The sequence below is a fragment of the Coregonus lavaretus genome (assembly GCF_964263955.1).
Source record: "Coregonus lavaretus genome assembly, chromosome: 30".
Taxonomy (NCBI): Eukaryota; Metazoa; Chordata; class Actinopteri; order Salmoniformes; family Salmonidae; genus Coregonus; species Coregonus lavaretus.
Genome location: NC_140017.1, coordinates 26,518,673 through 26,545,616, shown reverse-complemented (window position 1 = coordinate 26,545,616; position 26,944 = coordinate 26,518,673). Strand labels below are relative to the sequence as shown.

The 26,944-nt window shown below is 41.6% G+C and overlaps 2 protein-coding genes and 1 pseudogene across 3 annotated transcripts in view; 2 read left to right on the top strand and 1 right to left on the bottom strand.

Annotated features, from left to right (window-relative positions):
- Nucleotides 1-2,714, bottom strand: LOC311106179 (tubulin delta chain-like; annotated as a pseudogene). Its single transcript has 8 exons — nucleotides 2,559-2,714; nucleotides 2,350-2,482; nucleotides 1,955-2,171; nucleotides 1,417-1,630; nucleotides 918-1,103; nucleotides 624-764; nucleotides 321-504; nucleotides 1-133 (listed from the first exon to the last, which is right to left on the bottom strand). The product of its transcript is annotated as a tubulin delta chain-like (transcript).
- A 248-nt stretch (nucleotides 2,715-2,962) lies between these two features.
- On the top strand, nucleotides 2,963-15,657 carry LOC311106018 (ribosomal protein S6 kinase beta-1-like). The gene is made up of 15 exons (XM_084148287.1): nucleotides 2,963-3,126; nucleotides 4,205-4,248; nucleotides 4,380-4,500; nucleotides 4,666-4,734; nucleotides 5,280-5,427; nucleotides 5,967-6,024; nucleotides 6,272-6,372; nucleotides 8,958-9,048; nucleotides 9,182-9,272; nucleotides 13,221-13,328; nucleotides 13,418-13,480; nucleotides 13,730-13,807; nucleotides 13,903-14,010; nucleotides 14,526-14,638; nucleotides 14,743-15,657. The coding sequence occupies exons 1-15, from the start codon at nucleotides 3,058-3,060 to the stop codon at nucleotides 14,996-14,998; spliced, it is 1,518 nt and encodes a 505-aa protein (XP_084004413.1). The 5' UTR covers nucleotides 2,963-3,057; the 3' UTR covers nucleotides 14,999-15,657.
- A 2,413-nt stretch (nucleotides 15,658-18,070) lies between these two features.
- Nucleotides 18,071-26,944, top strand: part of LOC311106298 (mediator of RNA polymerase II transcription subunit 13-like) — a 30,121-nt gene continuing 21,247 nt past the window's right edge. Inside the window, exons 1-5 of the mRNA XM_084148601.1 lie at nucleotides 18,071-18,768; nucleotides 20,117-20,351; nucleotides 21,168-21,336; nucleotides 26,202-26,347; nucleotides 26,607-26,804. Of these exons, the coding sequence (XP_084004727.1) occupies nucleotides 18,703-18,768; nucleotides 20,117-20,351; nucleotides 21,168-21,336; nucleotides 26,202-26,347; nucleotides 26,607-26,804 (814 nt within the window). The 5' untranslated portion in view covers nucleotides 18,071-18,702. The remainder of the gene's footprint in view (nucleotides 18,769-20,116; nucleotides 20,352-21,167; nucleotides 21,337-26,201; nucleotides 26,348-26,606; nucleotides 26,805-26,944) is intronic.

Here is a 26,944-nt window from a genome sequence, read left to right as displayed (position 1 = left end):
TTAGTCATATCCAAACAGTATCTTACTGGTCCAAAGCAGACAGTAGCTAGAGATGACCTGTTCAAGAGATGTGAAGCTAACAAGGAAATCTACCTCTGAGATTCCAAACTTAGTGTACTGATGAATGTAGGCCCTGTGGAAGCAAAGACACCACATCAATATGTGGAAACCCAATAACCTGGGAATGAGGCAGTTTAGATCAGTAGAAGTCTTCCATTACCAATTTTTTGCAATGATCGACAATGACTCATCCTGTTGGAAAACGTCAATATAAGTGCATGCATGTTTGTTTATTTTTTACATTATGTATCTAACCGTACCTGGAAGCAAACATGTTCCAGGCTTTCCCCATCATGTTGTCCAGAGGCCTCAGCAGAGCCTGGCTGTTGCTGACCAGTGTAGCAGACTTCTCATACTTGTTAAAGGGGACTGGAGTTTTCCACATGCTGAAAGTCTCATCTGTTGGAAGCAAGGGGGTATATAGGGTCGGATCCTGAAATCCACCTATAGATATAAAAACATTCAAAAGGAGTGTTGGATTCTAGAATGAATAGAAACAACCAGTATTTGTATTAATGTTTATTGTCCCATAGTAGTTAGACACCTATGTACTGGTCTCTTACCTATCTCTGCACTGTTCACATCCTTCCCCCGCAGTATGAGCAGGTTGGCCAGGGAGGTGTTGAAGCCTGGTCGTCTGTGACTCTTGGTCCTCTCTACCCCTTCAGGCTGGAGAGAGGGGGCTCGCAACTGCCAGTTGATGCCTGAAAAATAATAGTCCTCAGAGCATTAACATGAATATCTGGACATGGAACAGTAAACAGTTGAGTTGCATGGGGACATCAATTGTTTTGGAATTTCACAGTTATTAATTTAACAGTTAGGCAAAGCTGCCCCCTAGTGTTCAAGACTAGTACAGCACTCATTTCTGACCAATGCAGTGACCATTTTGGCTTTGGCAATGAGCATCTGACGTAGGTGTTTGAGCAGGCCCGACCAGGTGAACACGCTGTAAGCCATGGAGGAGCTGGACACCTGGGGAATGTTGCAGACGCTGAGCAACTTGTACTCTGGGTGACACACCAGGCCGCTTATCAGTTCACCTGGAAACACAGTGCACAGTGTGTGATATGCAACTTCAAGACTTTGACACTGGTTTGTTTCTGCTAATACATTTGAATAGGGGCATAGGTTTACGTTTGTATATGTACAGAATGTGTGTTGTTACAGTACAGTGTTGATGCTGCACAGGTCCCGTGTAGCTCAGTTGATAGAGCATGGCGCTTGCAACGCCAGGGTTGTGGGTTCGATTCCCACGGGGGGCCAGTATGAAAAAATGTATGCACTCACTAACTGTAAGTCGCTCTGGATAAGAGCGTCTGCTAAATGAGTAAAATGTCAAATGTAAATGCTCACCTATGGGGTTTCTATTGTAGACACCATGGGAGTCACCAGTGAGTGCAGGCTGCAGAACACTCCCTAGCTGGTGGGCGATGACTTTGTTGACGTCACTGAATGATATGTGTTTGATATTCATAGGCTGGGCGCAGATCTTGTGCACCAGGATGGCATCTGAGAGCTGGTAGAGGTGTGACAGCGTGAGCACAGAGTTGTAGTTCTGAACAATCACCTTCAAAGGAAAACACAAAATAGCAATTAGGTAAAACTGGTCATTCAAAGAGTACTGATGATGATGTTGTTTCTGCCTTCAGAAATTATATTCTTGTAATTTCTTTGTAATTTCTACTTTGGAAATGTGGTTGTCTCACCTAGCTATCTTAAGATGAATGCACTAATTTTAAGTCGCTCTGAATAAGCGCGTCTACTAAATGACAAAAATTTAAAAATCTAATGCTTATTCCATAGGAAATATGTCTATATTGTAAAACATAAATGGTAGGCCTTTATCTGCCAGATCTGTGATGTTTTCCAGGTGCTGAAGCAAGCCTCTTACCTCTCCAGTGTCATAGGGCCATGTCAGGTGGTTGAGGATGAAGGAGTTTGGGTAGGCATCCCGGAGACACTGAGTGGCATATGTTACCACCCCTGACCCTGTGCCCCCCGCCACACTCATCATGGCCATGATTCCTGCCAGACGGTCACAGCGCTCCACCTTTCTCCTCACGATGTCCACCACCAACTCCTCATGACGTGGTCCATGGACACAGTATCCAGACACAAAGAAAGGAAAACACAGTGTTGTCATATTACAGTGCTATGGACACTGCTGTGGGGCACAGAGTTTTTCCTAACCACATGATGTCACCTGACCAGTTTTTCCTATAATGTCATGTGGTCATGAAAAACTCAGAGCCTTTATAATTACAAGGTGGCCAGCCCATAAACTACCCATTTGCCCAGTTGTTTCCAGATCCCTGTTTCTGACTGAAGTGTGAATGGTCCCCATATCTCCACTTCCCAGATTTGGCAGCCTTTGCAATACTCTGTGAGATTACTTTGGGTTCCAAAGACAACATTAAATGTTAAATACACATTTGTTGAGTTTACATGTTAGAAGAGGAGCACCAGCTTATTATCATTAGGAATAGCTAACCTACCTCTATTGGCAGTCTCATTGAAGAACCGCTCCCTGCTGTATTCACTGTAAACGTTTCTTTGCGTATCATTTGCATCATTGCTGATCACCTCTCACAACTCTTGTCTTGGCCTACCTGGTTGCCACATTGTCCAAGTTGTACTGTCACGATGGACATTGTTATTCCTGCTTGCAAAATCTGTTGTTTACAAGTATGTTAGCCTAAATGTTCACTGATCATGTGTGGAAAATAAGCTTGCTAGATACACAAATAAAATCAATCTAGCTATCGGGTGCACCCTCCTCCAACTGTCAATGACAGTTTCATATTTGGATTCCAGTCTGGTTTGAAGCTCGCCGCGTTTCCTGCAACAAATCGATCAAGGTCGGCGCTTCACTTGGTTGGTTGTGTGGTGCGCATGCTCTGTGTAGTAGCCGGTTATGGCGGCGCCGATGTGTGTTTGTCCATGAGGCGGAGAGCGCGAGCTATTCTCACGGACTGAACCTGAACGAAAGCAGCGATGGCGGGTGTATTCGACATCGATTTGGATCAGCCGGAGGAAAATGTCTCCGACGATGAGCTCGAGGAGGTAATTTTCTCGATTCTGTCGGGTGTTGTTGCACGAGGATTCGATATAACTGTTAATAGCCATGCTAGCTAGTTTGCTATAGCCAGGCCTGTCGTCTTGGTTTGTTGCTAATGCATTAGGCCCAATTTTGACAACGCTACCAGCTAGCCTTCTAACATTAGCTAGCCACAGATCAGCCAGCTAACTCATGAGCTGTCACTTGTTCTCAGCTGTTACGAGATAGTTGTTATACATTTAATTAAAACATTTGCATACTTAATGCTTTATACTAATAATTGAATATTATATTTTCAAGCTTGCTAGACAGTCACTGCAGCAAAGGCAAGCGTTATTTGGTTGCTGGTGTGCAACAGCTTATTTTGACACTTCTGCAGTTTGGAACAATATGGACTGGAGGTCCTTATGTGGACACACAGGCAGATCCCAATTTGGACAAGATTTGATGATGGGTTATAGTGGACATGCACCGTTTTGATAGGTCTATCTGAACAATTTGTGATAACTAGCTAGTGATTTGGCTGTATACGGCCATGCTTACATGGTATGAACGAACTGTATTCATGCGCTGACAGTTAGCTACCAAGAATGACAACTGTTGCGTAAACATTTCGTACTCTATTGAACATCTCAAGTTCAGTGCCTTTTGGGAAACACTAAATATCATATCATGTTACATGTTTTTTGGCTGTAAAATATTTACCTCCATAAAGATTTGTAAACATTTATGACAAAATACATGTAAATTAGGGGTCAATTCCAAGGCTGTCAAGATTTTTTAAAAGCAGTCTACAGCTCTAGATTTACTATCCAGGGTTTTGAAATAAATGGTAACAAAACATATTTGAATTTAACCTGCTTACACATGATGATATACTCTTGCATGTTGGACTATGTTGAGTAAATGTTTTAGCTAACATTGCATTGATTTCAGTTGATGTCCTTCCATCTTGTAGTCAAGATTGAACACTTATAAAATAATCAATATTCCTGTTGAATCTAATGAGATGCTACTGCTGTTCTATGGCTCTGCAGTGATTTCAGTTATAAAGCAGATTTGTTTTGACATTTTCTGTCATAGGCTCAGATCAACGATTTCATGGACCAGTGCAGCGGCTTTGAATTGTAAGTGTTGACACTTAGCATTATGAAGGCCTGGTCGATTAAATCATTCTGTTGACCAGTCACAGAAATTGTACCGCGCTTCGGTCAGTGTGTTGTAAGTGAGCATATAGTTACATTACTTATTTCCCCAGCAATATGGACGACTGTGAGAAGATAGAGATATCTGAGGACAACGTCAACCAAGGAACAGAGAACATCAGGCCGGAGTGTTTTGAGCTGCTGCGGGTGCTGGGAAAGGGCGGTTATGGAAAGGTACGGTACTGTTCCCCTGAGAGCCATGAAAATGCATCCTCCTCTTATTCAAATGTTTTTTCATAGGCTTTTATGATGTTTTATTCAAATTCCATCTCACACTTGTCATTATTTGGCCTGGCCCATTGTGTTGAACTGGTTACTCCCTTTCTTCTTCTTTTTTAGGTTTTTCAAGTTCGAAAAGTTGCTGGAGCGGCATCGGGGAAGATATTTGCCATGAAGGTTTTAAAGAAGGTACCTAAAAACAATATTCAAACACACATTTATTTATATTTAGTACATCATTGGCAGCATGCATATCCATCTTCTCTCAATTTTGTCTCAAACTTAGTAAATATGACAAATAAACATTGTTTTATGTTGCTTCTGTCTGCGAATATTGGCTTTCCTTGAAGTCTGTTGGTGGGTATGGTCTTGTTGGTAGTTTGCCATCTTCGCTGCTGCAGTCTTGGCATTAAGAAGCTGTCTCAGTCCATTAGATGTTGCACAATAGATACAGTGCTTTTGCTTGATCAGTGAAAGGGACTTTAATGACAGATGCAGTCACATACCACTTCATCAAGATTTGTCCACCAAGCTATGCTACAAAAATGCACAGAAAAGCCAATTGCTTAATTTCAAACACAAATGTTCTCAGCAACACTGAGTTCAATGTTAGTGCATTCTTGACAGTGGCGTCTTGAACTGATAATTAAATGTATTTTATCATGTGGCTTTTGAAATGGCAGACTAGCGGTATTAGCATGAATAATGGTCATTCATGTTTTGGGGCCTCTCAGGCTATGATTGTACGCAACGCTAAGGACACGGCCCACACCAAGGCGGAGAGGAACATCCTGGAGGAAGTGAAGCATCCTTTCATCGTGGATCTCATCTACGCCTTCCAGACGGGGGGAAAGCTGTACCTCATCCTGGAGTACCTCAGCGGTCAGTAAATCAGGGGTCACACAGGCAGTTACACCAAATAACCTATTCACCCGAAGATAAACAACCATCCATTCTTTCCACACTCTTCCTGTTGCCCAAGAGTTGCTGGGGAGTCAGACTGAATCTCTTTACACATGAGCAGTCCCAGTCATGCAGATGGTTTCTCTTATTCTGAGACCAAAGGATGGTTTCACCAAAATTATTATTCAAATCATCTGAATTGGTTTTCACACACAGGACGTTGGCCTTTGCATACTTTACATCAACACCTTAATGAGCCTCCTCTGCTCATTGCATCTAACCATAATGTATGTAGTAGTGCCTACATCCTGTCTACCATCCCTTCCTGTCTGTGCACCTCTAGAGTTGGACAAGAATGCACACTATGGTATGTGAAATTCAATCAATTTCAGGATTCAAAATTAAATTGGTGAAAGAGTTAATTTGGTGTAGTCTCCCCACAATTACTTTGTTCATTTGTACAACACTACAATTATTGTGTCTGTTTCAGTTTTAATTCATTTTGTTGTAATTTTCAGGTGGAGAGCTGTTTATGCAACTGGAAAGAGAGGGGATTTTTATGGAAGACACAGCCTGGTGAGTAGAGATGACGAAAGGCAATGTAGTCATACCAGTGTCAGTTTTCTTACATCCACTGTACTAAGACACGTCTTTGGAATAACCTACACCAGTATGTTAGTTGGTGAAAGGGAAAATGCAATTTACAAAAGCAGTAAACTGAAGATTAGGTTACCAGGTGTTGGCTGTGGCACAGAAAATAATTTAGTAAAAATCAATATAGTGGGTATATACAATGTAAATGTGGTTTCTTTCTTATCTGCAGCTTTTACCTGGCAGAAATCTCCATGGCTCTGGGCCATCTGCACCAGAAAGGCATCATCTATAGAGACCTGAAGCCTGAAAACATCATGCTTAACAACCAAGGTAATGCTGGTGCTGGGTAAGGATGTCACAACAGATGTCCTGAGTTCCAATCATGTGCACTGCAAGTCAGACAGCGTTTGATGCTACATTAGCTGTAAATATATCTACATTTGTGCATGTACAGTACCAGTCAAAAGTTTGTTCACACCTACTCATTCAAGGGTTTTTATTTATTTTTTACTATTTTCTACATTGTAGAATAATAGTGAAGACATCAAAGCTATGAAATAACACATGTAATCATGTAGTAACCAAAAAAGTGTTAAACAAATCAAAATATATTTGAGATTGTTAAAATAGCCACCCTTTGCCTTGATGACAGCTTTGCACACTCTTGACATTCTCTCAACCAGCTTCATGAGGTAGTCACCTGGAATGCATTTCAATTAACAGCTGTGCCTTCTTAAAAGTTAATTTGTGGAATTTCTTTCCATCTTAATGGGGTTCAGCCATTCAGTTTTGTTGATACAAGGTAGTATTGATCCCCTGCTGATTTTGTACGTTTGCCCACTGACAAAGACATGATCAGTCTATAATTTTAATGGTAGGTTTATTTGAACGCATGTCAAAAATTTTATAAATTGATTTGCATTTTAATGAGGGAAATAAGTATTTGACCCCTCTGCAAAACATGACTTAGTACTTGGTGGCAAAACCCTTGTTGGCAATCACAGAGGTCAGACGTTTCTTGTAGTTGGCCACCAGGTTTGTACACATCTCAGGAGGGATTTTGTCCCACTCCTCTTTGCAGATCTTCTCCAAGTCATTAAGGTTTCGAGGCTGACGTTTGGCAATGGAACCTTCAGCTCCCTCCACAGATTTTCTATGGGATTAAGGTCTGGAGACTGGCTAGGCCACTCCAGGACCTTAATGTGCTTCTTCTTGAGCCACCCCTTTGTTGCCTTGGCCGTGTGTTTTGGGTCATTGTCATGCTGGAATACCCATCCACGACCCATTTCCAATGCCCTGGCTGAGGGAAGGAGGTTCTCACCCAAGATTTGACAGGACATGGCCCCGTCCATCGTCCCTTTTATGCAGTGAAGTTGTCCTGTCCCCTTAGCAGAAAAACACCCCCAAAGCATAATGTTTCCACCTCCATGTTTGACGGTGGGGATGGTGTTCTTGGGGTCATAGACAGCATTCCTCCTCCTCCAAACACAGCGATTTGAGTTGATGCCAAAGACCTCGATTTTGGTCTCATCTGACCACAACACTTTCTCCCAGTTCTCCTCTGAATCATTCAGATGTTCATTGGCAAACTTCAGACGGGCCTGTATATGTGCTTTCTTGAGCAGGGGGACCTTGCGGGCGCTGCAGGATTTCAGTCCTTCACGGCTTAGTGTGTTACTAATTGTTTTCTTGGTGACTATGGTCCCAGCTGCCTTGAGATCATTGACAAGATCCTCCTGTGTAGTTCTGGGCTGATTCCTCAACATTCTCATGATCATTGCAAATCCACGAGGTGAGATCTTGCATGGAGCCCCAGGCAGAGGGAGATTGACAGTTATTTTGTGTTTCTTCCATTTGCGAATAATCGCTCCAACTGTTGTCACCTTCTCACCAAGCTGCTTGGCGATGGCCTTATAGCCCATTCCAGCCTTGTGTAGGTCTACAATTTACACAATTAAGAGTGTGCTCCTAATCTCAGCTCATTACTTGTATAAAAGACACCTGGGAGCCAGAAATCTTTCTGATTGAGAGGGGGTCAAATACTTATTTCCCTCATTAAAATGCAAATCAATTTATAACATTCTTGACATGCGTTTTTCTGGATTTTTTTGTTGTTATTCTGTCTCTCACTGTTCAAATAAACCTACCATTTAAAATTATAGACTGATCATTTCTTTGTCAGTGGGCAAACGTACAAAATCAGCAGGGGATCAAATACTTTTTTACCTCACTGTACATGATTCCATATGTTATTTCATAGTTTTGACATCTTCACTATTATTCTACAATGTAAAAAATAGTAAAAATAAAGGAAATCCCTTGAATGAGTAGGTGTGTCCAAACTTTTCACTGGTAGTGTATATGTGCTTCATGTTAGACATTAGGGCTGGGAATTGCCAGGGACCTCATGATACGATATTATCACGATACTTAGGTGCTGATACTATATGTATTGCGATTCTCACGATTGTATATGTATTGCGATTCGATACTGCGATTTGATGTTCCAAAAATATTGCTCACTATAAGTCTGCTGCTGAGACACGAGAGGACATGAGAAAACGATTTTGATCAGACATGGAAATAAATGCTGAAAATATGTTGGCTCACTATTTAAAAAGATGGAGAACAAGCTATAGGATGAAAAACACCAGAGTTTTGGTGCAGGTAGAGCTGACTAGCGCTAGCTAACGCTACCTACCGTAGCAAACAAATACAAATATAAATTGATAATTAGAGTCAAATATTGGTATAATATAATCAAAAAATAATATTGCGATATGTAACTACATTATTTCCCCCTATCACTATTACACATAAGATTATTCAGCAGGAAATGTAATTTTCTAAATGTTCTGCATGTCCACCTCAAAGTGAAATTGACTGAATTGTTTCTGTGTTGTGTGTTTTTCCAGGCCATGTGAAACTAACTGACTTTGGGCTGTGTAAAGAGTCCATTCACGGCGGCACAGTCACTCATACTTTCTGTGGCACCATAGAGTACATGTAAGTCACACTTTTTAAAATACACACCACCTGTTGTTCATGTAAATCTGTTGAAAGCTGTGCTATTGTTTATCAATTGACTGCCTCAGTCTTTCATGAAATGATGATGAAAATGTTGATGTTGTTGTGTCAGGGCTCCAGAGATCCTGATGAGAAGTGGACACAACAGAGCAGTGGACTGGTGGAGTCTCGGAGCACTTATGTACGACATGCTGACTGGAGCGGTGAGTGAAAAACGTATTTCATAGGCTCCTGTTTATAATGACGTGGGAATACAACAACTTCTGTTACAATCAAGCAGTGTTGACTAGTTTTTGCGGTGACCATATTACCGCCACACTGATGGTCACGAGTCATGAAGGCAGTCAAATACCATGTGACGTTTAGTCACGGTAATTAGGCTTCTCCAAGCTCTGATGCTGCTGATGGTCAATCAAACACTTCATGAGAGCCCATGAGCTCATGTTGTGCAACATTTCTATAGGCTATGCAATTGCGTGAGAAAACAGAGTGATGGCCTCTACTAAAAAGAGGAGGATCCCATCAGCTTTCTATAGGCTAGGCCTACTATATTTACAGTGGGGGAAAAAAAGTATTTAGTCAGCCACCAATTGTGCAAGTTCTCCCACTTAAAAAGATGAGAGGCCTGTAATTTTCATCATAGGTACACGTCAACTATGACAGACAAAATGAGGAAAAGAAATCCAGAAAATCACATTGTAGGATTTTTAATGAATTTATTTGCAAATTATGGTGGAAAATAAGTATTTGGTCAATAACAAAAGTTTCTCAATACTTTGTTATATACCCTTTGTTGGCAATGACACAGGTCAAACGTTTTCTGTAAGTCTTCACAAGGTTTTCACACACTGTTGCTGTTATTTTGGCCCATTCCTCCATGCAGATCTCCTCTAGAGCAGTGATGTTTTGGGGCTGTCGCTGGGCAACACGGACTTTCAACTCCCTCCAAAGATTTTCTATGGGGTTGAGATCTGGAGACTGGCTAGGCCACTCCAGGACCTTGAAATGCTTCTTACGAAGCCACTCCTTCGTTGCCCGGGCGGTGTGTTTGGGATCATTGTCATGCTGAAAGACCCAGCCACGTTTCATCTTCAATGCCCTTGCTGATGGAAGGAGGTTTTCACTCAAAATCTCACGATACATGGCCCCATTCATTCTTTCCTTTACACGGATCAGTCGTCCTGGTCCCTTTGCAGAAAAACAGCCCCAAAGCATGATGTTTCCACCCCCATGCTTCACAGTAGGTATGGTGTTCTTTGGATGGAACTCAGCATTCTTTGTCCTCCAAACACGACGAGTTGAGTTTTTACCAAAAAGTTATATTTTGGTTTCATCTGACCATATGACATTCTCCCAATCCTCTTCTGGATCATCCAAATGCACTCTAGCAAACTTCAGACGGGCCTGGACATGTACTGGCTTAAGCAGGGGGACACGTCTGGCACTGCAGGATTTGAGTCCCTGGCGGCGTAGTGTGTTACTGATGGTAGGCTTTGTTACTTTGGTCCCAGCTCTCTGCAGGTCATTCACTAGGTCCCCCCGTGTGGTTCTGGGATTTTTGCGCTCCGTTCTTGTGATCATTTTGACCCCACGGGGTAAGATCTTGCGTGGAGCCCCAGATCGAGGGAGATTATCAGTGGTCTTATATGTCTTCCATTTCCTAATAATTGCTCCCACAGTTGATTTCTTCAAACCAAGCTGCTTACCTATTGCAGATTCAGTCTTCCCAGCCTGGTGCAGGTCTACAATTTTGTTTCTGGTGTCCTTTGACAGCTCTTTGGTCTTGGCCATAGTGGAGTTTGGAGTGTGACTGTTTGAGGTTGTGGACAGGTGTCTTTTATACTGATAACAAGTTCAAACAGGTGCCATTAATACAGGTAACGAGTGGAGGACAGAGGAGCCTCTTAAAGAAGAAGTTACAGGTCTGTGAGAGCCAGAAATCTTGTCTGTAGGTGACCAAATACTTATTTTCCACCATAATTTGCAAATAAATTCATTAAAAATCCTACAATGTGATTTTCTGGATTTTTTTCTTCTCAATTTGTCTGTCATAGTTGACGTGTACCTATGATGAAAATTACAGGCCTCTCTCATCTTTTTAAGTGGGAGAACTTGCACAATTGGTGGTTGACTAAATACTTTTTTCCCCCACTGTATTTCTCAACTTTCCTAATATTAAGCACATTGTTTATCTTTACAACAGGAGTATAACCTACCTGGCTGGTATGAAAATGAACCACAGGAAAAGTGTCCTCTATTTGCTATTTAAGTGCATAGATTAAATGTATTTCTTCCCGCTGCCCCTGTTTCGAGACAGGCGCATGATAATGGTCCATTCTAAATCAAAACAAATTTCACACATATTATTTAGTATATGTAAAGACGATTAAATCAAGAATAGTCTGATGGGTGAGAATATTAGCCTATCACTTGTGAATTTTGCCCAGCATAAGAAACTGCCTTTTTTTTGCGACTTTTTCTAATCAGAGTCACACACCTCATGTAGCCTAGCCCATAGGCCTATATGTTTTGATAAGGTTCGTATCACAACTAAAGTGGCCAAATAACTTCTTAAAATTAAGCACATTAATCCGCTGTACAAGGGGTTTAGATCCTAACTGGCATACATAAGCAGCACGTGAGTTTGAAGTTTGGGGAAGATAATTGTCACCATAAAAATGCACCTTCATAATAAAAGCATTACATGCATAATCGCATTTGCGGTCACTTTTGATAATGGTGTTTTCCCACTAATGTGTGCATTGCTGCACTTTATAATGTGAAGAAATAGCCTAATAGTATATCAACATTTTATGCTAGTGGTTGTATTAATTTGGGATCTATTGCACAACACAACTGTCCCAGACTATGTTTGGAATATGTATTTCTCGCACAGAATAGAATAGGTCGACTTTTGTACTATAATAATAATAATATGCCATTTAGCAGACGCTTTTATCCAAAGCGACTTACAGTCATGCGTGCATACATTATTTTATTTTTTTGTGTGTGTATGGGTGGTCCCGGGGATCGAACCCACTACCCGTGCTCTACCAGCTGAGCTACTGAGGACCACTATGGGGGATAGTAGATTGACATAGGCTAGTGCTTTTGCTGTTCGTTAGGACTACTCATGTTGTTGGCTGACAAAGGGAATGTGGACAGTTCTTCCAATATCTTCAATATGCACCTCGGAATTGGATAAGGACGCGCCCAGTTGCGTCCCCGATGTGTCTGTCTTCACTTGTAGCCTGTGAGAAAGACCCGATCACGTGAGTGAGAGGCGCTTCGGATTGCGCAGAACTCAGGGAGAAGGGCACAACGCAGCACTCCGGGCCGCAATAGGCATGGATTTTTTTGGGTGCATTATGGCCACAAAGGGGATGCCGCGAAATTCGAGGCATTATCAAGTGCTTGTCAAATTGTGAATGAGAGACTATAGGAGTGTGTACAGCCTGTGCAAAGAACAAAGCAGAGCTCATGCCTTTCAAGCGACTTTTTTCAAATCATAATTAGTCTCATCATGCAGCCTTACAATGTATTAAAAATCAAAACATACAGCCCAACGTTTGTAGAACAACTGAAGTTACATTAATAACTCTAAATTAAGCATATAGGAGTATTTCTTTGTTAACCGCTCAACACAGAATAGCCGCATGTGCGCACACTCCCTCAAATCGTTTGGAGAAAATATTTATATTTTATTCAGCTTTGTTCAATTGTATTATTCATAATATAAAATAATGCCACGGAATTCTAAGCATATCTTGTCTGCTAAATGAACTAGTGTAGCCCACAGCCATTTGGCATAGCCACATCAGGACCTAACATAAGGACAACTCAGTATGCTATTATTTTCTTCTGAAGTAGACTACATTTTCTTCATATCATGCGTCTTTAAACCTGTCTAAAAGGTGTAGGTGTAGGCTATATTACATGGATTTATTCGACTTTTTAAAATGTAGATGTTCCAAAGGTCTGCATCAGTGGCTTGTAGGCTATGTGTGGAAGCCAGGAGATGCTAAATGTGTTTGTTAATTAACGGTCACCGTGAGACCGACATTTGCTTGACAATCACCGGCTGACTACATTTTGTGTCCGCCACAGCCCTAGTGTTGACCCAAGGTTATTATTTTGTTCTTCAAATGTAGCCACCCTTCACTGGTGAAAACAGGAAGAAGACCATTGACAAAATCTTAAAATGTAAGCTGAACCTCCCACCCTACCTCACACAAGAAGCCAGAGATCTCCTGAAAAGGGTAACTATTTGTTTAACATATTTTACCTTTTTATTTTCATTTTGGTAATCGCATAAGTATTTATACTTTTCCTTGTTCTTGATTTTAAGCTGCTGAAGAGAAATGCCTCGTCAAGACTTGGAGCAGTGGCTGGAGATGCTACAGAGGTGCAGGTGAGAACAAGAGAAGGAGTGACTTGATGCTGCCAAGACAAATGTGACCTCAACCTTGAGAATGTAGAGGGCAGGAGAGTTTGAGATTCTACCCCATTCTGGCAAGCGACACTTTCTGTCTCAAGCCTTTGATCACAATACAACAGAAGATGACCCTAAATAAAAAGTGTTCAAAAGTGAGAGGGGACAGGGAAGTATTGAAATTAAAATGCTATTGTTATAATAATTATTTTGCTGATCTTTCCTTAGGCTCATCCCTTCTTCCGACACATTAACTGGGAAGAGCTCCTGGCCAGGAAAGTGGAGGCTCCTTTCAAGCCTTTCCTGGTAAGTGGAAGAAGAGCTTCTGTTTGTTCTAGACAACCTTTCCAGCTCTCCAAGGCGTTAGACTCTGTAACATACCTGATCTGTTTTATCCATAGCAATCTGCTGAAGACGTGAGCCAGTTTGACTCCAAGTTCACCAGCCAGACACCAGTAGACAGCCCAGACGACTCCACGCTCAGTGAAAGCGCCAACCAAGCCTTTCTGGTAAGACTGCTACATATCTTGTTAGAGATTACATGTTTTAATTTTGGGGGGCCCATCCAGGCCCTCTTCTGAGGAAAAAAATAAACTTAGTTTAAAGGTTTTTCTTTTGTTGTTACATGTACATTTTACACACATTACACTTTTTTTTTTTTTTTTTACATGGCACAAATAAAGTAATTTGATATTTGGATATACATTACATCTAGATAGTACTTATACATGACGTTTTCAGTTAAAACTATTATAGAACATGAGCTTTTAAACCCACCCCTCAGCTACTCTCAGTCCATCCCACCTATCTCCCTAAACCGCCCTCTTATGATTTCCATGTGCCATATATTTTTCAACTGGGCTGTGATGTTTCACATAAATTCGGAACCTGTCTTATCACATTGTACATGTGTTCATTTTGCTCATAAGACAAAATCATGATATGACAGAATTCACCTTAATTTCTCCTTTTATATTTGTAGGCAGTACTGGTGACAGTAACCCCTCTGTCATTCCTTCTGCAGGGCTTTACGTATGTTGCTCCATCAGTACTGGAAAACGTCAAGGAAAAGTTCTCATTCGAGCCAAAAATCCGCTCACCCCGACGGTTTTTGGGTAGCCCAAGAACACCAGCCAGGTATTCTGTCATTTCAGCCACTTCAGCTGTTCCTATATAGCTTGTACAACATTGAATTTGCCTCATCACCACATAGTCAAGGTATGTCCCCTATTCCTTTTCAGCCCTCTCAAGTTCTCTGCTAGTGACATGTGGCCCCGAGGCCCTTTGATGCCCGGCGGATCCTCTCTCTGTCTCCAGTCGCCCCAGGAGCAGGTCATGGAGGTGTCAACCCCAGAACAGATGGATGTGCAGGCCAGCTCTGAGGCCTCAGCCCCCCTGCCCATCCGCCAGCCTACGGGGGCCAACCTGTCCCAGTTCAAACAACAGGCCTACCCTGTCATGGCCAAGAGGCCCGGGCATCTACGCATGAACCTATGACCAGCAGCTCATCTTAGAGGATTTTGTTTCTTTGTTGATAATTTTAATGTTTTATTTTTTAAGATAAGGACACTAGAGACAATGAAACTCAAAATGTCACTTCTACACACACCATCACTACCTGAAGTCTCCCTCAGGCTCTAACCTCCAGTGTGCTGCAGCTGAGATCTGCAGACTAAGCCACTGCCTCAGGTCCCCTTGACCTCTGCATCCTGACCCCTATCAGGACTGGACCAGCGAGATGGGGCATCACTTTGGATATTTTACTTTTTTTTTATTACTCCATCCTACCACAAAAAAAGGAATGAGATAAAAACGTATCAAATGTGACCTGACAATTCACACTAATGTGCAGTATATAAAACATAATCCAAAGTGCATCATGCTAGATGATCGATTGCTGATGAGGAATGAATTGCTTCCACTGTACACTTGGGAGATTTGACAGTATTTCTTGAAGATTGCCTCCTGGCTCAGAATGAAATCATATGAATTATTGTTAATTGAAAATATATATGATTGGGAGGGGTATCAATAAGCTGAGGTTCTGAACATAGCTTTATGTCTTAAGTATTTTACAAAAGGGATGCATCTACTGTGCTATATCAATGATGGATCGATTCATGAGGGCCTCAATAAAAATTAATGTTTACTTTTTACATTCTTTCACTTTTAGTGTTTGAATCACTAACTGAATGGGAGAGAATGTTGTTGGGTAAGAGCTAAATTAGTACATGCATATCCTCTATAATAGTAAACAATATGCACCACACTAAAATGAATAATAACTCTGTCATAGTGTATTTTTAATTGTTGGGATGGTACCATTGCTTAGTGGGACTAGGATTACTGTGACAAAGTCCCAGGACTATGACCTAGACTTTAAAACGTGTTAAACGTCATTTGGTTCGTATCCTGCCTAGATTAAATTATGCTGCCTGGCCAACCTTGGCATAAAGTAAATATGGCCAGTTCAAGTCAGTAACTCAGCATTCCAGCCTGTTGTACCAGCTCTCCTTGAATAATATTTGCCAGCGTCAACAACCTCATTTATAAATTATTTGACGTCCTCTTCTTCACTGTGGTAAATCTATGCTACTATCTTCTCTAAATCAGCAGTATCCAGTCTGAGAGCCAGACAGGGTGGCTTCTGCCAACTTCTGTAAAAATACATTTCTCATACCGGTGCTGTTGCCACATGGTGATAAGTGGTACTGCATGACTAGGTGCACTTTGGATTTTGCCAGATAAAAACAGTGATACTGTCACTTTAGATTTTATACTCATTATGAACCATATGATATTTTGTGAAATGAATCAATTTTATCCTTATCATTAGCTTTTTCCAACGTATTGAAGGTTTTATGAGATTTTATTAGATAAACACTGGATGTATTGATGTTCTGTTTGGTATTTGAATTCCCGTGCCGACTAGGTGAAAAAAGACTGTCTGTGCCCTTGAGCAAGGCACTTAACCCTAATTGCTCCTGTAAGTCGCTCTGGATAAGAGCCTCTGATAAATGACTTAAATGTAAAGGGCACATTGGTGTCCTTACCCTGTAAGCAGTCTATGGACAAGGTATGAGAGCAATTCATTTTTTTGGTTTAGTTTCCCTGGCACTGATTCCATGCTGACGTTTTAGCATTTGTTATGGGAACGATTTTAGCATTTTTCACGCATCATGTCCCCTGACTTGAATGGGATTTGTGACACAAATACTAAAACGTTAGCATGTGGAAACAGTCCCAGGGAAACTAAACCAAAGTATGGATTGCTGTCATACCTTGTCCATAGACTGCTTACAGGGTAAGGAAACCAATGTCATTTTGTAATTTGGGTGAAGTATCCCTTTAAATATGAGATAATACTTCCCAGAAATCTGGAGCAAAGGAACAGAAAACAGTTTGGTCAAGCTGCACAGTGTGCAGGATTGGTCTTCGCCCCAATGTTTATAATAATAATAATAATATGCCATTTAGCAGACGCTTTTATCCAAAGCGACTTACAGTCATGCGTGCATACATTTTTGTGTATGGGTGGTCATTTTTGTGTATTCATGTTCATATACATTGGATGGAAGAGTTTCGCTCGTGACAAACGTAAAATAATGGGTGCTCTGTCACTCTACACCTGAAATCGTATGGGGAGTATTTGAGAAATGTATTATGATAGCTGTAACAGAAATCTCCAAAATAATTATGATGGATATGAATTAATACATCTAGAGAATGCCCCGGAAATTTAACATTATACCCTCACATCATCAGCTGGAGTTGAAAGTATGCCAAACTTCTGTCAGAGCTCCCCATACAGTTATGTGTATGTCTGAGATATGATTCCCCCTCCTTAACCTCTATTTCCATTTTGCTCTACCTTATGTCATATTATCCTCTGAAAAATAACAGGGGGGAAACTTGCACAAATGCAAACATTTAGTACATATAGTAAAAATGTCCCATTGTGCCCAGTTGTGGTGACATGTTGGGCTTTTTTGCAGTAGGCCTATGTGTCTTGAGGAGGGTTACCTGCGATGTTCAGGTGCAGCCTCAGGACTGCCTGGGGCCAGGATGAGAGGTTCCGTTTTTACTATTTCCATGAAGCACAGAGCTCCTACATTAGTGTTTCCCTGTTGGACAGACAAACTCAAGGTCAGCATTCTCATCGCATTCTCCCAGGTATTCCCTACCTCACCTTCCCATATATTTCCCATATATTCTAGTAGGCAGCATCACCCATATCTTGGATGCACACAAAATTGATATAGAAATAGCCAATGTATGTTATTGATAGTAGTAAGTGTAATTTATAAAACCGATTTATATTGTTTATATTTATCTATCATCTATTTCTATATATATATATATATATATATATATATATATATATATATATATATGTGTGTGTGTGTGTTTTTTGCCTTATACAAATCTCATTGCTTTGATCAGTAAACTCAGCTAGGAGCCATCAGTTATAGTCGTCCCCCCCCCACACACACACACACACGCTCTTTTCCATTACCACACATTGGCCAATGGGAGTTGGGAGGCAGAGTTGTCCTCCTGGCCGCCATTAAAGAATTCAATCCATGAATTCAAATGGAAACCTGCAGGACCCGAGAATCAGTAAACGCAAATGCTTACCCTTACTGGACATTTACATCATGATTTCAGTATTTTTGTGAAAGTTTTTATAGTTTTATCGGATTCCGGCGACTATGGGGAATAGAAGGGTGGTGTTAGCTAACTGTTTTATTTAGTCTGACTTGGCTATGTTAGCTAGCTAACGAAACTCAGGGGGAGGGGAGAGTTTCTTTGCTCTGAAATTGTTTTAGATTACTAGTAGATCACTTTATGGGAGGTTGTGGTATGGTTCGTGTAGATATTTCATTTAACGTATAGTGAAGTAAAGTAAGAAAACGGACTCGAAGTGGGGTTGACGAATTTGTTAGCGTAGAAAGCTAACTAGTTGTGTTAGCTAGCTAGCTAACGTTAGCTGGCTATCAAGACAGCGAGATTGTTTAGCTAGCTAAAGCTAGCGTAGTGGCTAGCCATCAACCGGTTGTATAAATAACTAGCCAGTTAGCATATTAGTTTATGAGGTAGTTTAGTAAATACTCAATATCCAGATCAAATAGCTTAAAACTTAGCTAAATATTGCTCTTCTCAGTAACTGAGACGATGGATTGTTCAACCACGCTGTGAGGATGAGTTCATGTTTTGTACCAAACGGGGCGAGTTTGGAGGACTGCCACTCCAACCTATTTTGCCTGGTAAGTGATTAAACTCACTGTTAGCATGCTAACGTTAGCTAGCTCAAACTGAGGCCAGAAAGCCATTTTGGCTAGCCAGTCAGCAAGCTAAACCGCTTGACTACAGCTGACTGTGGAGGCGTCAAGGCCTGTTCTAGATTGCTGGCTAATGCAATTTTGCAAGTGCGCTAACGTTAGCTAGCTAATTTAACTAACTAACATTAATACTTGGTTGATACGATGTTAGTTAATAGAAATTAAAGTTCACCAGATTCAACCACAAAAATACTTAGTTACCTAGCTATCATTTCGCTAGCTAGCTAATGTTGGCTAACTGGCTTGCTAGGTTCAGGTTGTTTTGTGAGGTTGTCTGTCATTGTGATTTGTTTATGATTCTCTTCACCTCAGCACCATTAGCTATATATTTGATTTCAATTGCATCTATCCAACTAGTTAGCAACTAGTCATACATTAACGTTTGTTTACAACTTTATGCTTGGCTAGCTAGTTATGGTTAACTTTTTAGGCCAACAATATCATGAGTCAGCCTATGACTATGTCTACAGTATTGTTTTCTTCAGTGAGCATTCCTGCCAATACTGTCAACTACAACTCACGAAGCTACTGAGTTTCACACTTCCTCATTGTAGTATTATGTGGTCCTCCCTTATGGATAGAACTTTCAGCAGGGTACCCAGATAAGTGTACATTTATATAAAGTATAGGCTACTAGTTATAGCTATTAGACTGAGGGTCTACTGGCCAATCGTTTTAATGATTCTGTAACTGCCTATTTTATTGAAACTAGGATATAAGAAATGTCTTGTCATATTTTGAATTGGTTCTATATTATTTTTCTGGCAAATGTGTTGCATAGCATTCGAAGGTATTCTATATTGAATCTTCTAGGTAATGTCCATTAGCACTAAATACTTTGATAGAAAGGGGTTTCCCACCCTTTGAACCCTAAAAACTAATGAGTTGGAAGGTTAGGTTGCACAGAAGGAACTGGTGCATTCCTTTACGTTTTGTATTTGGAGGTGCTTCACACTGATTGGATAGAGCAGCTGTTAAAGTTGTCAGGCTGCTACTGCTCTGCTTTGCATTCAGCCGGCTTGCAGCCTCTGTCTCTGGGCCAATCACAAATAGACCCTATGCACAATGCACTTTTGGAGATCTGAAAGGATTTGGTTGGTATAAGCAATATGGTGAAACTTCCACCTAGCTTATCAGAGGGTCGAGGTGGAGCTATTACCATATTAGTTGCACCTGTCAAATCCTCTCAGATCTCTACAAGTCCATAGGGTGTGGTGTCCATTTGGGATTGTGCCTCTGTCTCAGCTCTCTCTTTTCTTACCCTGTCCCCCAGGCTGACCTGACTGGGATAAAATGGCGACGTTTTGTGTGGCAGGGACCCACTTCCTCACCCATCCTGTTCCCCGTGACGGAGGAGGACCCCATCCTGTGCAGCTTCAGCCGGTGCCTGGCGGCCGACGTGCTAAGCGTGTGGCGGAGGCACCACACCCCGGGGCGCCGTGAGCTCTGGCTCTTCTGGTGGGGGGACGACCCCAGCTTCGCCGAACTCATCCACCACGAGCTGTCAAGTAAGGGCTTGCCTCTGCCACGGGAAGGGATGTTAGTGGCTCACATGGCATTGGAGTTAGGATAAACTCTCAGTTGACTCTTGGGAGAGAGGCTGCCAGTGTCATGTGAATGGGAAGAGACACTGCTCAGTTGAGGACCCACGGTAGTCCACAGCCTGACACACTTCAATGACTGACTGCATCTTTCATTACCAAAAGCTGCAAGTAGTTTACATGTTGGGCCTACAGTTTTGAGTTCTGCCTATTGTTGGGAATGGGTTTGCGCATCACGATACCAGTCAGATGAATGCATAAATCATAATATCTCCCATCTGCTTTTTCATTGGGGTCACAGCTCCTGTTACAGTAGCCACTGACAAAACAAAGCCAACATTTTTGTTTATCTATCCAATACTAGTCAGGCGAAATTCCCTTTTGTATCCCCACCACCCGTCAAACTGTTGCAACAACAGTTCATCATGAAAGCTTAAAGGGAAACTCCACTCAAAAATGATATTTTGGATATGATGCATTTTGCATCTTCATGATGATGTGGGTGGTGACACTTTGCTTTTTGAATGTCAAATATCTCTAAAGCTTGACTGCTGTTTTTGAGTGGAGTTTCCCTTTAACATATTATTTACATGCTTGCATAATGTGTTGTTTTATTGTAAACATTGGCAGATGGTCAAACATTTCCACCAAATCTTTTTTTCTGAAGTGTTTGAACCCATGGCAATAGGCAACACCACCAATCCTTGAGTTTTTGTTTAAAGTTGTGATGTTGATGGAGCATTCAGCAGGTATCTGACTGTCTTTTCTCTCTCCCTGGCTCAGGTGAAGAGGATGGCGAGTGGGAGAGCGGCTTGTCCTATGAATGCCGCACACTCCTGTTCAAAGCTGTCCACAACTTGCTGGAGCGTTGCCTCATGAACCGCAGCTTTGTCCGTATTGGCAAGTGGTTTGTCAAGCCCTACGAGAAGGATGAGAAGCCCATCAATAAGAGGTAAGAGTCTCCATAATAACCCTCTTCTGTAACCAGTGCATTGATATCTTCATCAGTATTGCAGAGTGCTCTGGTGACACTAGTGACTGTTTCTAGTAAATTTCTACAGCAGGTCATCCTGATCCAGTGTACTTCCTGGAATAGTAAATTGGTTTGCCACAAATGTAAGCCTACAGTAAGTTGAGTGGATGCCAATCAAAGTTGTTAATGACATGCATTGGTGTCTAGTGTGAAATTCTTTATTTCTTGGTGTGATAGTTTTCTTCTTACTTGATGTTCGGGCATATGCTTTCTAACACAGGCCATAGAAATGTACACACTTTGTCATTGGCTCCCTATCTGACGCTTTTGTCCCTTATGATTTATTCTTGAAAGAAACCCTGAGGTTCATTGGATAGATGGATTCATTGAAATCCCCCTAGGACACTTGGCTCTTCAAAGTTAGCATATGTTTAGTAGTTGTTCACATGTCCGCTTCAGTATCCTTTTCTGTTAGCCCTGCTGGATTACGTCTTGGATGTCTGGAGCGTTTCCTTTTGTCCGTGGAGAGTATTTTAGTAAGTGCAGGTGAATGTATGCTTGTTCATGTGAGCCAGCCTGCACAGATTATCTGATCTATACATTTCCAAAAAACTCCTACACTGCCATTAACGGTTATTTTGGAAAGATTAGGGAATCTATGTGGCACCTGTCTTAGGCTGAACAAGCAGCAGATTGTTTTGTTCTGCTGCTGAGAGTACATTTTAGTCATTTAGCAGATGCTCTTATCCAGAGCGACTTACAGTTAGTGAGTGCATACATTATCATACTGGCCCCCCGTGGGAATCGAACCCACAACCCTGGCATTGCAAACGCTATGCTCTACCAACTGAGCTACACGGGACTACAGAGTAGACATGCATACTGTATTAATTCTTGCCCTGTAATGCGTCAGCATGCTTAGTTCGGCTAGGCGAAACGAACGGGTGTGGGTGTGCTCGCATACTCCCTTAAAGATCTTCACTGGAAAAATTAGAAAAAAGCGGCAATAGTACTATTTGTCCATTTTGAGACGCCGTAGCCAGTATACACTTCCTCAAAACTGTCAGAATTAATCTAAAAGAACTCAATAAATCTGTCATTTAATTTTGACGTTTTTTACGCAATGATGTTTGGTGCAGTATTTGTCAAAGAAAACATTTGCAAAAAAATGGGTAGTCTCTCCTTGAATGACAACATACTTTATTGAAGAATCCCTACTGTTGACCAATGAAGGGGCATAGACTTCGGCTTGCCTCAAGAAAAAATATGTGACCGACCATCTGAAAAATGTCCAAAACGAACAAAAAGTCACTAAATGTTGTCATAATATATGCACAAACTCTTCTGAACTGTTATTTTACATTTACATCATTTAGCAGATGCTCTTATCCAGAGCGACTTACAATTTGGAAGTCTGGGAAGCATGCGGACGCCTTTAAGGGGAATGACATCACGGTTTTGGCTTCCCCCTGTGCTTGAATGGGGCCTGGGGGAATCCTGGAGTGCCCTGATGGGCTAATTTGAGCCCTGCCTGTTTCGCCTGCCCTGGTAATTCAAGCAGTGCTGCTGTTTTTAAGCATTTCCGTTTTGCTCAGTTCATTTCAGAGCTGCCCCCCTCACAGGAGAGTACGTTTTCAGTGAGCCGGGCGAGAGTGTCGAATTGAGGTGATTGCAGTGCATGTTCACTGGGGGGTTAAGGTGTCACGGTGTGTTTACGGGTGTGAGAATTGGCCCCTTGGCCTCCAATGTTCTGGATGAAGACATCTACAAGTGGGTGTTGAAGCAGAGCAGTGCCTGCTTGGACTTGGTGAAAAATGAGTGGGTGTGTGAGTGAGATCCAGCGGTCTCACTGTCGCCTGTACTCTGTCTGGTAAACAGGGCTGTCTGGAAAACGCTGAGTCTGCGCTGTGGTTTTACACCAACCATGTCAACAGGAACTATTTTGGTGTGTTTAGCCGCTTGGCTGTGCAGCACTAGTGAGGAAAGAAAGCCTTGTTGTTTCAACATTTCAATTCTATAATAGTCTGTTATTTTTAACTAGGTGATCACATTTTGGCCTATTTAAGGAAATTTGCCGTTTAGTGTATTTCTGGGATGTTGAGACTATTATCCTTTCAGCAAAGTACTGGAGCTGCTATCTATGTAACACAGACTGTGAAAATGTGATTGTAAAGATTTGTTTGAAATTGGTAACCCTGTCATGTGCCTTCTCGTGCCAACATTCCCATCTTTGTTTCAACCTTATATCAAATCAAGGGTTGTGGAAAACAGGTATTTTCCTGCCATTGTAATCCTTGGCGGGCTGCCTAAATGTTTTTTCAGGCCAAACAGTATTTAAAAAAAAAAACAAAAAAAAGTATATTAATTACATTTCGGGATGGGAAACCACTTTCAGTGTAAACTTGTCCCTCATCAATCTACACACAATACCCCATAATGACAAGTAAAAACAGGTTTTTATAAATAAATAAATAAAAAGCGAGTGCATACATTTTTTTTCTTTCTTTTTTCATACATTTACTTAAGTATTCAGACCCTTTACTCAGTACTTTGTTGAAGCACCTTTGGCAGCGATTACAACCTCGAATCTTCTTGGGTATGACACTACAAGCTTGGCACACCTGTATTTGGGGAGTTTCTCCCATTCTTCTCTGCAGATCCTCTCAAGCTCTCAGGTTTGATGGGGAGTGTCAGCACAGCTATTTTCAGGTCTCTCCAGAGATGTTCGATTGGTTTCAAGTCCGGGCTCTGGCTGGGTCATTCAAGGACATTCATAGACTTGTCCCGAAGCCACTCCTGCGTTGTCCTGTTGGAAGGTGAACCTTCGCCCCAGTCTGAGGTCCTGAGCGCTCTGGAGCAGGTTTTCATCAAGGATCTCTGTACTTTGCTCCATTCATCTTTGCCTCGATCCTGACTAGTCTCCCAGTCCCTGCGGCTGAAAACATCCCCACAGCATGATGCTGCCACCACTGTGCTTTACCGTAGGGATGGTGCCAGGTTTCCTCCAGATGTGACGCTTCACATTCAGGCCAAAGAGTTCAATCTTGGTTTCATCAGACCAGAGAATCTTGTTATTCATGGTCTGATAGTCTTTAGGTGCCATTTGGCAAACTCCAAGCAGGCTGTCGCGCTTTTTACTGAGGAGTGGCTTCCGTCTGGTCACTCTATTGTAAAGGCCTGGTTGGTGGAGTGCGGCAGAGATGGTTGTCCTTCTGGAAGGTTCTCCCATCTCCACAGAGGAACTCTAGAGCTCTGTCAGAGTGATCATCATGTTCTTGGTCACCTCCCTGACCAAGGCCCTTCACCCCCGATTGCTCAGTTTGGCTGGGCGGCCAGCTCTAGGAAGAGTCTTGGTATTTCCAAACTTCTTCCATTTAAGAATGATGGAGGCCACTGTGTTCTTGGGGACCTTCAATGCTCAAATTTTTTTTGGTACCCTTCCCCAAATCTGTGCCTCGACACGATCCTGTCTCGGAGCTCTATGGACAATTTCTTAGACCTCATGGCTTGGTTTTTGCTCTGTCCTGCACTGTCAACTGTGGGACCTTTTTTATATAGACAGGTGTGTGTCTATCCAAATCATGTCCAATCAATTGAATTTACCACAGGTGGATTCCAATCAAGTTGTAGAAACATCTCAAGGATGATCAATGGAAACATGATTCACCTGAGATCAATTTTGAGTCTCATAGAAATAGTTCTGAATGCTTATGTAAATATGGTATTTCTGTTTTTTAATACATTATCAAACATTTCTACAAACCTGTTTTCGCTTTCTCACTATTGTGTGTAGATTGCTGAGGATTATTATTTTTTAAATACATTTCAGAGTATGGCTATAACAAAATGTGGAAAAAGTCTAGGGGTCTGAATACTTTCCGAATGCACTATATATATATATATATATATATATATATATATATATATATATATATATATATTTTTTTTTTTTTTTTTTTAAATAATATAAGCTTTAAGAACTACAATTTCCTAAATAAAAGCTAGTCAATCAGGGAGAATTGAAAATTCCAAAAACAATGAATTTAGCCGTATTTAAAATGCATATAATTGCAGGAAATTAGCTTCAAAACTATAGCATTTTCTCTCGGCTCCATGGCAGAATATGTAGAATAGCATGAAACTTGCAGAAAATTGCCTTTTAAAATGCTAAATATTTCTCTACACCGCCAAAATGGGGGTGTAAAGAAATTCAGCAGCGCCGACTGCGCCCATTGCCACGCCCACCACCTAAGTACCTTTTCGATCGAGAGAAAAAACCAGGAAATCGTTTTGTTTTTTTATCACCATGTTTACTGTTGTGTTAACTGTTCAGTGCACATATAACATGAGTGAGCCTCAGGGGAAAAAAAAGAATGCACCGATTTTAATAAACCAGTGTATCTTGACTTGCTCCGTCTGTCAAGAAATCATGCATACGGATCTTTACTCTGCATACAGCAGCAAAGCTTTGTTTACCTTTTATTTCCAGCCTCAACCCTGCTAACATCGTCATAGCACTGTAGATTGTTTTGATATAGTTTTTTTAATTGAATGTCTGAAATATCCTGTCAAGTCAAGGACAACAGACCTCCCTGTTCAACCCTTTTAATTGCTCATTCTTTTGCATTTATGAAACATGTCATTTTGTCCTGGTACCAATTAATCCAAATGACAAATAATGATTTTTGCTTTCTGTTATTTTTCTGTATCTGATAAGACATTTAACCTTTTATGATGTTTCAGTCTGATTGCTTCTCTAAGGAATGTCGGAGGAATGTCGTACCTACCATTATATTTCCAGATTGATCTGAGACTGACGTGTTGTTTTTCCATCCTCTCTGCAGTGAGCACCTGTCGTGTGCGTTCACCTTTTTCCTACATGGGGACAGTAACGTGTGCACCAGCGTGGAGATTGCCCAGCACCAGCCTGTCCAGCGGCTAGGTGAAGAGCATCTGAGCCTGGCACAGCAGAATGCCAGCCCCCTGCAAGGTGGGTCTAACCAGCCATGTCCTGGTCACCCAGCCATATTTGGACAACAGTTGATCAACCTGCCACTGGTTAGATACTGGAATGTCCATAAATATAAATGCTCTTTTTTTATGTCAAAGGCAATGCCGCTGCAGTAGTATTTATAATTAAAGCATAGTCTTGCCTGCTCTCTACTGTCATAATTCATTTATCTCTGGTCATGACTCTATTCTGACATGTGCTGACCTCACACTTCATGTCCCCTCTCTCCCTTCCACAGTCATCTTGAGTCCATACGGTCTGAACGGGACGGTCACGGGCCAGTCCTTCAAGATGTCTGATCACCCCACCCAGAAACTCATTGAGGAGTGGAGGCAGTTCTATCCCATCAGCCCCAGCGCGAAGGACCGCCCCGAGGACAAGATGGAGGATGCAGACTGGGAGGACGACTCACTAGCAGCCGTGGAGGTCCTTGTTGGTAAGATGGGGGTTGTGGGGTTGTTGCTTCAGTTGAGTGTGTTGTCCAATGTGGATATGTTATTTTAATGGTTAGTATGTTGTATTGCAATTGTGTGTGTTTTTCTGAGTGAGACTGTCACTGACTAAATGTGTTCTGTT